This window comes from Pocillopora verrucosa, chromosome 12 (assembly GCF_036669915.1).
Source record: "Pocillopora verrucosa isolate sample1 chromosome 12, ASM3666991v2, whole genome shotgun sequence".
NCBI lineage: Eukaryota > Metazoa > Cnidaria > Anthozoa > Scleractinia > Pocilloporidae > Pocillopora > Pocillopora verrucosa.
Window position 1 is genome coordinate 5,610,358 of NC_089323.1, and position 13,683 is coordinate 5,624,040.

Sequence of the window (13,683 nt, forward strand, 5' to 3'; positions counted from 1 at the left end):
ATTTTCTTCTAGCAACACAGATCCAAGCTCAACTGTTCTTTAACCCTTTACACCCTAACATCAGTTTGCATATTCTCCATACTGTTTACTATAAGTTTTCCCAGGTGCTGAAAATGTTGCACTGATATTATAATAGTGGCATCGTCATTATTGTTTTATTCTCCGACGAAAAGATATAGTGCTTTACAATCCTACATTTTGGACTTCAACTAGTGCTTAGTTATGTGGGTAGGAACCGGCTCAAGAACACCAATTTAAACTGTTTGGATACGAAAAATAAAAAATGAGAGAGAAACTGAGAACTTTTTAGGTAGAAAATACTTGTTTGCATTTCTACAGTTACGCCAGCTATCGACACGCACCCACAAGCTGATCCGGTCAAAGAAGGAGAGAACTTGACTCTCTTTTGCAACGCTACTGGAAGCTCTTTGACAATATCATGGACAAAAAATGGATCTTCTATAAATCCAAATGAGGATGTACGGATCCGTTTGTCAGCAGACAACGAGCAGCTGACAATAAGGAACGTGAGTAGGATAGACAACGGGGCATACCGGTGTGTGGCGAGCAACAAGGTTGGAAATGCTACCTCCAATGCCACCACAGTGACTGTTCGATGTGAGTTTAACTATGGTTTACAACACGACTAAAATATAAATCTACCAAAATATAAATCGTTTTATATTTAAGTGCCACTCTCGCTAAGAGCGGTCCACTCAACTTCCCGTCGGAAAAAAGTTTTCTTTTATTTTTTGCCCATGAAAAGGGTTTAGGACACATGTTTCAAAAATAGTTTAGTTGTTCTCCAATTCTCTTTTTTTGCGTCGCCACAAGCCAAAAATGATTTTTGGCTAGACAACCCCTGTGGACAGCGATCGAAAGTGTAAATTTCAAAGATTTTGTCCAGCGCGCAGCGACTGCAACAATGAAGCTAATGTATCTTTATTGTAGCAATGTATCTTCTACGTTGAGGATTTTAGGTTTTCACAGGAACTGAAGGAAGATTAGATGCCGAGTTGTCCTAAATCGTTGCGTAAACGTGATCGGTCGTAACGCTTGCGCGCTTGCGTGACTTACAAAGTAGACAAAGGTGATCGGGAGGCGCCTTCTCGATAAACGAACGAAGTTTGAACGGTCAAAAGGAGATCTTGGTCAACTCTAAGAATCATGCAAATAATCTTTGACACGAGCGCAATTGAGCAAACACATGGATTTGCGTTGTTTTTAAGAAGTTGGTGGATGGAAGCTAGAGATATACCCGCCAGTTTGAGGCAATTTGTGACCTCATTGGTGTATAAACTCTGCACTGATATGCTTTTTCAACCCGATTAACGCCTGCATTTTGAGAATTCTTTCGTACAAAGTAGTGAGTTTTTGATATGCAAATTAAGTTCGAAGAGAAGGGTCTCCTCTGATCACGCTGGTGTGAAAAATATTTCAGCTGAAATTTCCATATTTTGTCTGTGAACTAACTGAATACACCTTGTAACTTGTAGCAAGGTAAAATTCCGTTAGCTACATTGTTGCAGTCGCTGAGCGCTGGACAAAATCTTTGAAATTTACACTTTCATTACACTTAACATTCATCTTTGATAAAAAAAAATGTTTAGGAAAGTCGCTTTCATTTGCTTTCTTTTTTGATACAGCTCTCTAACCAACATGTCACACTACACCTTCTAAATTATGTTTGATTCTGTAGATACTCATAATTTCTTTTTCGTTATTTATATTGATAGTTGCTCCTGAAATCTCCAAATCTCCAGTTGATGCCACGAAAGTGGAAGGACAAACTGTTGTGTTCAATTGCGTAGTGGCAGGATACCCTACACCTGATGTTGCTTGGACAAAGAATGAAGCGGGATTAAATGTGGCTGCTGATGCACGACTTAGACTCTCTTCCAATGATGGAAACCACCAATTGACTATAACAAATGTTCAACAATCGAATGCAGGACAATACAGATGTGTGGCTAATAACAGTTTGGATACTGTGACTTCATCTTCAGCGACCCTAACAGTGCATTGTGAGTCTAAGAGTAATTCCTCCGTGAAACGTGCGAGTGATGAATATTCTTGTATTTTTTTGTTTTGTTTTGTTTTTTTTTTCGGTGTTTGTATTGTAAATAAAAGCACATGATTACGATACAATTATAATTATTAAATCATATTCTAGTTGATCCAGAAGTTACAATCGATGATGGTAAACAGAAGATTGTGGCTAAGGGCGACGATATCAAGGTAACATGTCGGCACAAGGCCCTACCGCCTGTGATTGAAGTGCAGTGGATAAAAGATGGAGAGGTGATTTCAACAAACTCCACAAAAGTGATCAACAACTCCAGATTGGATATTGTGCACTTCAATGAGAGCCTCATACAGTTGTCGATCAGTGCAGCTATCGTGGCTGATAGTGGGAATTACACTTGCAATGTCACAAATATGGTTAATAGTTCATCAGACTCGACATCTATCATTGTCGAAGGTGTGTAAGAGCTGTTGAGAAATTCTTATTCACCCGCGTTTTAGGGTAGGACAGCAATAAGCTAAGATTTCTCTTTACGGACTTCAAAGAATGAATGAACTAAATGTGAAATCTCCGGATCGCGAGAGTAAGAATGCGCATGAAGTTCACGAGTTGTTTATAAAGTGCATATGTAGAAGATGAGCAGCAGCTGCTTAAGTCTATTTTGTTTATTTATCTTCAAATATTTGCTGTGTACGCAAAGCAACCCGAGACTTTCCTATGCAGTCCATGAAACATTTCGTTTTACGATTTGTTTAGTGGAAATATAGACTCTCTGATTACAACATTGAAAAAAATAATGGAGTGCCCTGGACTTTTTTTCTTCTGTTTCCCCTTATACAGTAAAGCCTTCCATCATTACTCAGCCAAAAAGTACTGCTCCTAAAGAAGGAGACACCGTCAAGTTGTATTGCAACGCTACAGGAAGCCCTATACTGCATATATCCTGGACGTTTGATGGATCTGTTATTAAAGCAAATGAGAACTCCAGGATCAGTTTATCCAACGACTCTCAAGAATTGACGATAACAAATGTGAACAGAGGGGACAGTGGAGATTACCGATGTTTAGTGAAAAACAGGGTTGGAAATGACACTTCTGATCCCTCTGTAATAAACGTGCTATGTAAGTACAGAATAAGTTTGCTTTTCTAAGCCATGATGGAACGAACTTTTGAGCAGTACCAGTAAGGTATGAGCCAACTTAAGATCGAGAGAAATGTAGTTGAACTAAATTTATATGTGTATATTTACATATATTTTCCAGGTTGTTTACAATATTCTAATACAAGGGTTCAGACAGTTTATCAGAAGTGTGTGGACGAAAAGATTGGGTTTTTCTGGACACTCTTTGGAATTCTCTTGCTTAAAAGAACGTATAACGATTTATTTGTCACAAAAACAGAAAAGAATAAAACATTCTTGGATCGATCCTAGAATTTCTTAAGGTTATGTTTCTGGTTTATTTATCTGTTCATATTTTTCTGTTTACAGATCGACCTGAAATTATTACCCATCCTAAGAACGTTACACCCGAAGAAGGACTCCTCATGACCTTATTTTGTAACGCGACCGGAAATCCACCATCAACACTGTCATGGACCAAAGATGGATCTCCTCTTACTAACACCCACGGGATAATTTTCTCTGGAGACAACGATACACTCTCTATAGCGAAAGTGAACAGATCAGAAAGTGGAAATTACAGATGTGTTGCCAGGAACAGCCTTGGAGATGATACCTCAAATACTGCAAAAGTCGACGTACAGTGTAAGTGATCCATCAATTATTTTCTGTTTTGCCTAATTTAAAAGGAGAAATTCTGGTCACAGTTAAAAGGTGTTAAAAGGTATTTTGTAGGGAGGGGGGAGGTTAGCTATGTCAAATATAAATCAGACATCATGAACACAATATTTATCTTCATGTTTCGAATTTTCGCAAAAATTGTGCAAACTTTAAAAATGGAAAGGAGGTGTTCAGGACGGAAAGTTGAATGTTCTTGCACAGTATTCACAAACAAACATCTGGCTTGTTATTTCAGTTTTTGGTCCTGTATTTGGGTAATTTTGGGATATTTCGTCGTGGGAAGGTAGATTATAATGCCATTTATCTTGTCAGCCTCATATGAATGTCGACAAGACCGGAAGAGGAGATGTTAGAATTTTTCGTTAATAATCGCTCATGATCACTGATGACATGGCATTCCTAGGTCTCAGCAGAAAGTACAAATAACTTTTTATGATATATCTTTAGTTAGAAGATGAAATAGACACTCAGCGACGAGCATAAAAACAGAAAGAAAAAGAAGAAGAAGAATTAAAATAACGCAATGGTCTTTCACGTCAGATCTTTGAGATATGCAAAGGACACGTGTACGCCGGTTTGAGTTGACAGAGCCTAACGCTTCTGTTTTTTTAAATTCCAAGTTGCACCTGAAATTGTGGAAAATCCAGAGGATGCCACCACAGTTCAGGGAGAAGATGTTTTGTTTACTTGCACGGTAGATGGAAATCCTTCACCAAGAGTTACTTGGACGAAGAACGAGGAAAAACTGAATATAACAGCAAATCTACGACTAACAGCGTCGTCACTAAACAAAAATCACAGTTTGACAATCACAGATGTTCATCGATCGGATTCGGGACAATACAGATGTGTGATTATTAATAATGTTGGCAACTTAACATCATCTCCAGGGAATCTTAATGTACAATGTAAGTAACTTATAAAAATTTCTTTGACTGTAAAATTATATGAAATTCTTGAATTCCCCGCACCCAACAAACTGACAACCAGAAATGCGGTGCGGGATAAGCAGACAATTCTTAGCCCATTTATTGAACTAACCAACTAATCACAAGACAAAAACAACTGTTTACACTGTTTAGACACCAAAAAACTAAAACAAACTCTATACGTTCGATGCGGCCAAAGTAAATTGAATAAACAAAACCACTTATAATGACTGTCAATCATCAGGAAAGCACAACTAAAAAACCGTTACGAGGAAATGGACTACAGGATTCCAACCAAAAAATAAAGAAGAACAAAATTTAACTGTCCGCTTGTAAAAATCCACAATGAAACTTGTTTACTGTTCAGCGAATATATACTTGCTAGTTTACATATCACACTTCTTTCCCATAATCTCACGCCGGCACTTAAAACACACTGCCGACAAATGCACTCGTGCTCGGGAATTCAAGAAACCATTTATCTTTTGTTTCATTACGCTTCCCTACATTCAGGCAAAGATAAATGAACAAATCATGTAAACTGCTAAGCGCATGCTACAAAACATACATAACAATTATCGTCGTGGGCGAATAATTGTTTTGGTATAATTGCTTAGGTTCTTTTGAATTCTGTTGCAAATACCAGTTTTGATGTTAAAGCCATTCTGTTTTTCAATCTATAGGTGAGATTTGAAATTTCCCTTTTAAAGCCGTGATGCTTAAAATACTGTTTAAAGAGGATGTGACGGATCAATTTTTCTAAAATTCCTGCTTGAAACGGGATCAGGAACCCTACCCCCCCCTCTGCCAGAGGGTTATGGATGTATTTGATGTTGCCAGTACAAGTAAAGACCAAAACAACACTAAATTGCCTTTTTTTCTAGTTCCACCTGAATTTATCAGCAGCCCACAGAATGTGACAGTAATAGAAGAGCAAAATGTTAACTTAACTCTGGACTGCACAGTTTATGGAAATCCTACACCAGATGTGAAATGGACAAAAGATGGAGTTGACATATCAGAAAATCAAAGGATTAGTGTTTCTGATTTTAAGGGAAACACGTCAAATTTGACAATTACCAATATTGTGCGAGGAGATGAAGGCCAATATAGATGTGTGGCAAATAGCAGTGTAAATAGTACCGCCTCAGCTCCAGGAAAACTGACAGTCAACTGTGAGTATTACTTTGAAGACTGCGGTATATGAGATATATACTAGTATTGGTTGGGTGGAACCTGTAGTAAGTCAGCACACCAGGTTCCTAAGACCCTTATACATGTAAGAGTCGTACTTGTAGTGTCTCAAGTTGATATTTTTCACGGTGTTTGCTTAGTCCTTTAACTCCCAGAAGTGATTAAAATGTAACCTCTACCTATAGTATGAATGTGTTATTCAGCAAATAGGTGTAAGAGAATACCAATACTTATCAGGCAGGCCCCGGTTGTTCAAAGGCTGGATAACGCTATCCACTCGATAAATTGCCATCCAGTGGATGGTGCAGTACGTTTTCTTAAAACTTATCCGATGGATAGTGTTTTATCCGTTGGATAGTGCTATTCACTCTTTGAGCAACTGAACCCAGAAGCTTTTATCTTGATCTAGAACCAAATTTTCACATTCACATGCAATTTACAAGGAACTGTGTAGCAGCTAAAGAGAAGAATTGAAAAAGACAGATATTGGGATTTAAAGGTTAATGCAGGTTCTAAGTGCACGTATACTCAGCAAAGGCTTTAGTACTGTTCTGTCATCTACACATAAACGTTTATTGTGGGTTTATCATGTGTAAACACTTTTAGTATGCATGTATCAGTTTGGCAAAACTTGCACAAAAGGAAATATTTGCAAATAATGGGCAACATCTTTTGCGAAGTATACATCCAAGGATTTGAGAAAAAGGATCAAAACTAGAATTCCACTTTCATACGTTTTGGAACCCTCTGTGACAAATTGATGTTTCATGAGCCAATCTCCTGCCAGTATTATGCAAGAGAAGTGTCAAACCACTTCTCTATTTGCTTTCCATCTCTTGCATTATATGAGATGCATTTTAGACAAAACCTTTGGATGATATAGGTAGATAACCTAAAGCGTGGTTTGATTTGGTGTTTTTCCTTGTGGGCTTATCAATATACATTTACAAACAACAAGGAAAAATTTACAGGGATACTACACGCCAAATTGTCTAAAAATATAACACATAATTCATAGAAATGTTTGTGGTGACTAACTTGAACAATCCTTATGATTACAGTTGGAGCAGATGTCAAAATAAGTGGCAGTGAACCAAAGTTTGTTGAAATAAACAAACAGATCCATCTGACTTGCCAGTATAATGCTTCGCCGCCGGTGTCGGAAGTACAATGGGTTAAAGATGGAAATGTGATTGCTCGAAATGGTAGTGGTATTGGTAATGGATCGGTGAATGTAACACAGTTCACTGAAAGTCAATCTCAGCTGCTAATTTCATCAAGTACTACACACGATGAGGGAAATTACACTTGCTTCGTCACAAATACTGTTGGCAATTCCTCAGATACAACGTCAGTCCTTATACAAGGTATGTTTTTCTGAATGATGCACGGTATATTGATATTTTGTACTATTGTTTGATCTCATCACTTTGAGCAATGTACAGTTAGCAGATGCTCTTCTCTGTTGGGCTGTTGTTTAGAGTCTACTGTAGTTAATGGCTTCCTCATTGACTTTGTTAACTTATTTTAAAACTGGGTTCCATTTTTTTATATATATATTTTTATCCTTTGTAAAAGTTTTAATTTTTTTTAAGAAACACAGATCCAAGCTCATCTGTTTTTAACCGTTTACACCCTAACATCAGTTTGCATATTCTCCATACTGTTCACTGTACGTTTTCTCAGGAGCTGAAAATGTTGCACTGATATTAAAATAGTGGCATCGTCATTATTGGTTTATTCTCCCGCGAGAAGATAGAGTGCTTTACATTCCTACATTTTGGACTTCAACTGCTGCTTAGTTATGTGCGTGGGAACCTGCTCGAGAACACCTATGTAAACTGTTTGGATACGAAATATAAAGAATAATAGGTAAACTTTTTAAGTAGAAAATACTTGTTTGCATTTCTACAGTGACGCCAGCTATCGACACGCACCCAAAAGCTGATCCGGTCAAAGAAGGAGAGAACTTGACTCTCTTTTGCAACGCTACTGGAAGCTCTTTGACAATATCCTGGACAAAAAATGGATCTTCTATAAATCCAAATGAGGATGCACGGATCCGTTTGTCAGCAGACAACGAGCAGCTGACAATAACGAACGTGAGTAGGACAGACAACGGGGCATACCGGTGTGTGGCGAGCAACAAGGTTGGAAATGCTGTCTCCAATGCCACCACAGTGACTGCTCGATGTGAGTTTAATTATGGTTTACGACACGACTAAAATTTAAATCGTTGTATATTTAACATTCATCTTTGACAAAAAAATGTTAGGAAAGTCGGTGTCATTTGCTTCCTTTTTTGACGCAGTGCTCTAACCAACATGTCGCACTACATCTTGTAAATTATGTTTGATTCTGTAGAGACTCATAATTTCTTTTTCGTTATTTATATTGACAGTTGCCCCTGAAATCTCCAAATCTCCAGTTGATGCCACGAGAGTGGAAGGACAAACTGTTATGTTCAATTGTGTAGTGGCAGGATACCCTACACCTGATGTTGCTTGGACAAAGAATGAAGCGGAATTGAATGTGGCTGCAGATGCGCGACTTAGAGTCTCTTCCAATGATGGAAACCACCAATTGACAATATCAAATGTTCAACAATCGAATGCAGGACAATACAGATGTGTGGCTAATAACAGTTTGGCTACTGTGACTTCATTTTCAGCGACCCTAACAGTGCATTGTGAGTCTAAGAGTAATTCCTCTGTGAAACGTGCGAGTGTTGAATATTCTTGTATTTTTTTTTTGTTTTGTTTTGTTTTATTTTTTTCGGTGTTTGTATTTTTTTCCATAAGTAATTAAGATCATTCGTTTTAGAGACGCTACCAATTTTCAAGATATGCATACGAATTTGTTCTGGATTTGAATGTAACTGCTAAGTAGCTTGATTTAAAATGTTATTTAGTACTTCGATGGATGAATGTATATGTTGGCCACTGACGCTAATACGTCGATATTATCCATTACAATTTTACTCTACAATTGATATCTGTTCTCTCTATGCCGCTCCATTTCTTGTTCTTGTTCCTTCATAAACCTTTCAGTTCATATTTAAGTTATTTTCACAAATTCAGCACTATCAGGAAAACCTGTCATAAGAGTTTGCAGACTCACAACTTCTAGTCTAGGATTTTGATATGATACCAATTATGCTTGAAAAGTTATATCATCTATACACAGCATAATAAATAAATAAATAAATAAATAAAAGCACATGATTACGATACAATTATAATTATTAAATCATATTCTAGTTGATCCAGAAGTTACAATCGATGGTGGTAAAGAGAAGATTGTGGCTAAGGGCGACGATATCAAGATAACATGTCGGCACAAGGCGCTACCGCCTGTGATTGAGGTGCAGTGGATAAAAGATGGAGAGGAGATTTCAACAAACTCCACGAAAGTGATAAACAACTCCCGATTGGATATTCTGCACTTCAATGAGAGTATCATACAGTTGTCGCTCAGTGCAGCTATCGTGGCTGATAGTGGGAATTACACTTGTAATGTCACAAATATGGTTGATAGTTCATCAGACTCGACATCTATCATTGTGGAAGGTGTGTAAGAGCTGTTGGCAAATTCTTATTTACCCGTATTTTAGGGTGAGACAGCAATAAGCTGAGATTTCTCTTTACAGACTTCAAAGAGTGAATGAGTTAAATGTGAAATCTCCGGATCGCGAAAGCAAGATTTCGCATGAAGTTCACGAGCTGTTTAGAAAGTGCATATGTAGAAGATGAACAGCAGCTGCTCTATTTGTTTATCTTTAAATATTTGCTGTATACGCATAGTATTAAAGCAACCCGAGACTTTCCTATGAAGTCTATGAAACATTTCGTTTAACGATTTGTTTAGCGGAAATATAGACTGATTACAACACTGAAAAAATAATGGGTGCTTTAGACTTTTTTTTCTGTTTCTCCCTATTCAGTAAAGCCTTCCATCATTACTCAGCCAAAAAGTACTGCCCCCCAAGAAGGAGACACCGTCAAGTTGTATTGCAACGCTACAGGAAGCCCTTTACTGCATATATCCTGGACGTTTGATGGATCTGTCATTAAAGTAAATAAGAACTCCAGGATAAGTTTATCCAATGACTCTCAAGAATTGACAATAACAAATGTGAACAGAGGAGACAGTGGAGATTACCGATGTTTAGTGAAAAACAGGGTCGGAAATGACACTTCTGACCCCTCTGTAATAAACGTGCTATGTAAGTACAGAATTAACTTGCTTTTCTAAGTCATGAGAGAACGAACTTTTGAGCAGTATCAGTAAGGTATGAGCCAACTTAAGATCGAGAGAAATGTAGTTGAACTAAATTCTTATGTGTGTGTGTGTGTATATATTTGTACGTATATATATATATATATATATATATATACACAGAATTGCGCGTAATGGAAATTTCCAGGTTGTTTACAATATTCTATTATATGGGTCCAAACAGTTTTTCAATTATCAGAAATGTGTGGACGAAAAGATTGGGTTTTTCTGGACACTCTTTGTAATTCTCTTGCTTAAAATAACGTATAACGATTTATTTGTCACAAAAAGAGAAAAGAATAAAAAATTCTTGGATCGATCCTAGAATTGCTTAAGGTTGTGCTTCTGGTTTATTTATCTGTTCATATTTTTCTCTTTACAGATCAACCTGAAATTATTACGCATCCTAAGAACGTTACACCAGAAGAAGGACTCCTCATGACCTTATTTTGTAACGCGACCGGAAATCCACCACCAACACTGTCATGGACCAAAGATGGATCTCCTTTAACTAACACTCAAGGGATAATTTTGTCAGGAGACAACGAGACACTGTATATAGCGAAAGTGAACAGATCAGAAAGCGGAAATTACAGATGTGTTGCCAGGAACAGCCTTGGGGATGATACCTCAAATGCTGCAAAAGTCGATGTACAGTGTAAGTGATCCGTCAATTATTTTCTGTTTTGCCTAATTTGAAAGGTATTTTGTGTGGAGGGGGGGGGTAGCTATGTCAAATATAAATCAGACATGTTGAACACAATATTTATCTTCATGTTTCGAATTTTCAGAAAAAATTTTGCAAACTTTAAAAATGGAAAAGAGTTCTTCAGGACCGAAAGTTGAATGTTCGTGCACAGTATTCACAAACAAATATCTGGCTTGTTATTTCAGTTCTCTGTCACGTAATTTTTTCCCCCTTCCTTCAAGAAATCTCATTTGGATTGTATTTTGGTAATTTTGGGTAGCTTCGTCGTGAGAAGGTAGATTATATTGCCATTTATCTTGTCAGCTTCATCTGATTGTCCACACGACTGGAAGAAGAGATGTTAGAATTTTTCGTTAAAAATCGCTCATTATCACTGATGACATAGCATTCCTAGGTCTTAGCAGAAATTAAAAATCATTTTTTTATGATTTATCTTTAGTTAGAAGATGAAATAGACACTCAGCGACGAGCATAAAGACCGAAAAAAAAGGAAGAAGAAGAATTAAAGTAACGCAGTAGTCTTTGACGTCAGTGAAAAATTATGTTTTGACAAATCTAAAAAGCAAAAAACAATAAAAAAAAATGACGAGATCTTTGAGATATGCAAAGGAATAAGCCGGTAGCTTTTGAAATTTGCAGATTTGAGTTGACAGAGCCTAACGCTTCTGTTTTTTTAAATTCCAAGTTGCACCTGAAATTGTGGAAAATCCAGAGGATGCCACCATAGTTGAGGGAGAAGATGTTGTGTTTAGTTGCATGGTAGATGGAAATCCTTCACCAAGATTTACTTGGACGAAGAACGAGGAAAACCTGAATATAACAGCAAATCTACGACTAACAACGTCGTCACTGAACAACAATCACAGTTTGACAATCACAGATGTTCATCGATCGGATTCGGGACAGTACAGATGTGTGATTATTAATAATGTTGGCAACCTAACATCATCTGCAGGGAATCTTAATGTACAATGTAAGTAACTTATAAAAATTTCTTTGACAGTAAAATGATATGAAAATCATCAAAAACTACTTGAACACAAAACCTCCTTTTTCCCAAGAGCACATGCTACAAATCATACATAATAATTATCGTCGTTGGCGAATGATTGTTTTAGTATAATTTCTCAGGTGCTTTCGAATTCTGTTGTAAGTATCAGTTTTGATGTTAAAGCCATTCACAAATTGAACTGAAAATTCTAGAAAACAAAACGTATGTATGTGTTAGTCGAAACAGCCATTTTTTTTTGTCTTTAATTTTTTTTTTTTTGGCATTTTACAAAACATTACTCTACTTACAATACACTACAGAACTCAGTTACAATACGTCACTTACAATAATCCACTGAGGACACACCACGAACAAAGTATAGTTTACAATAAACTTGATTACAGTAGATGACTTACCTTCGATTACTTACACTACCTACACAATGCTCTAAATTTACATTATTTTATGACAGAAAACACCCATACCCATTATGCATTGCACACTTATACGAGTTCACTACATATCTAGGGGTGAAGGTCACCCCTAGATTGTGGAACGATCTTCCGGGCTCCATCAGAAGCACCCAATCTTTAAACAAGTTTAAGACCGCTATTAAGACTTTTTTATTTGCAAAAGCTTTTTATTTCTTTTTATCTAATTTTATGTTTTTGCATCTTCTCAGTGATCATTTTTTTTTTTTTAGTTTTTAGTAACTATCAGGGTTGTATTTTTAACTTTTAATTGTAATGCGAATTTGAAAATTCTCATATTGATAATTGCGCGACATGAGTCTATAAATTATTACTAAATTATTATTATAAGGTCACTGAAAGACAAATGTTTGATGTGCTTGAAATTCAAGATAGGTTATTAAAATGATAATAGGCTGGAAAGCACTTCAAATTTTTCTTGCTAATAAAACCATTAACAGTGTAGGCCTCTGAAAGAGGGTTATGGATGTAATTGATGTTGCCAGTACAATGAAGGCTAAAGACTAAAAAAGACTAAAAAAGACTAAAAAAGTAAGACTAAAGTAAGACTAAAGTAAGACTAAAGTAAGACTAAAGTAAGACTAAAAAAACACTCAGACTAAATTGTATTTTTTTCTAGTTCCACCTGAATTTATCAGTGTCCCACAGAATGTGACAGTAATAGAAGAGCAAAATGTTAACTTAACTCTGGACTGTACAGTTTATGGAAATCCTACACCAGATGTGAAATGGACAAAAGATGGAATTGACATATCAGAAAATCGAAGGATTAGTGTTTCTGATTTTAAGGGAAACATGTCAAGTTTGACAATTATCAATATTGTGCGAGGGGATGAAGGCCAATATAGATGTGTGGCAAATAACAGTGTAAATAGTACCGCCTCAGCTCCAGGAAAACTGACAGTCAGCTGTGAGTATTACTTTTCAGACTGCAGTATATGAGATATATATATTATTATTATTGGTTGAGTGGAACCTATAATAAGTCAGCACATCAGGTACTTGAGACCCTTATACATGTAAGAGTCTTCTCAGAAGACACCCAAAGATATGCTTGATATTGTTCACAGTGTCTGCTTAATCCTTTACCTCCCAGAAGTGATTTATATGTAACTTCTTCCTATAGTATGAATATGTTATTCAACAAATAGGTATAAGACAACACCAATACTTATCAGGCAGGCCACGGTTGTTCAAAGGTTGGATAACGTTACCCACTCAATAAATCACTATCTGGTGGTTGGTACAATACGTTTCCTTGGC

General features: G+C 36.7%; 1 protein-coding gene across 4 annotated transcripts in view; it reads left to right on the forward strand.

The window, feature by feature from the left end:
• Positions 1-13,683, forward strand: part of LOC131777793 (hemicentin-1) — a 56,254-nt gene that overhangs the window by 16,975 nt on the left and 25,596 nt on the right. For all 4 annotated transcript variants that reach the window (XM_066159680.1, XM_066159681.1, XM_066159683.1 and 1 more), the window contains exons 14-28: positions 340-618; positions 1,737-2,024; positions 2,174-2,482; positions 2,867-3,148; positions 3,517-3,792; positions 4,449-4,736; positions 5,642-5,932; positions 7,013-7,318; positions 7,866-8,144; positions 8,353-8,640; positions 9,212-9,520; positions 9,895-10,176; positions 10,612-10,887; positions 11,624-11,911; positions 13,040-13,330. In XM_066159680.1, the coding sequence (XP_066015777.1) occupies positions 340-618; positions 1,737-2,024; positions 2,174-2,482; positions 2,867-3,148; positions 3,517-3,792; positions 4,449-4,736; positions 5,642-5,932; positions 7,013-7,318; positions 7,866-8,144; positions 8,353-8,640; positions 9,212-9,520; positions 9,895-10,176; positions 10,612-10,887; positions 11,624-11,911; positions 13,040-13,330 (4,332 nt within the window). The remainder of the gene's footprint in view (positions 1-339; positions 619-1,736; positions 2,025-2,173; positions 2,483-2,866; positions 3,149-3,516; positions 3,793-4,448; positions 4,737-5,641; positions 5,933-7,012; positions 7,319-7,865; positions 8,145-8,352; positions 8,641-9,211; positions 9,521-9,894; positions 10,177-10,611; positions 10,888-11,623; positions 11,912-13,039; positions 13,331-13,683) is intronic.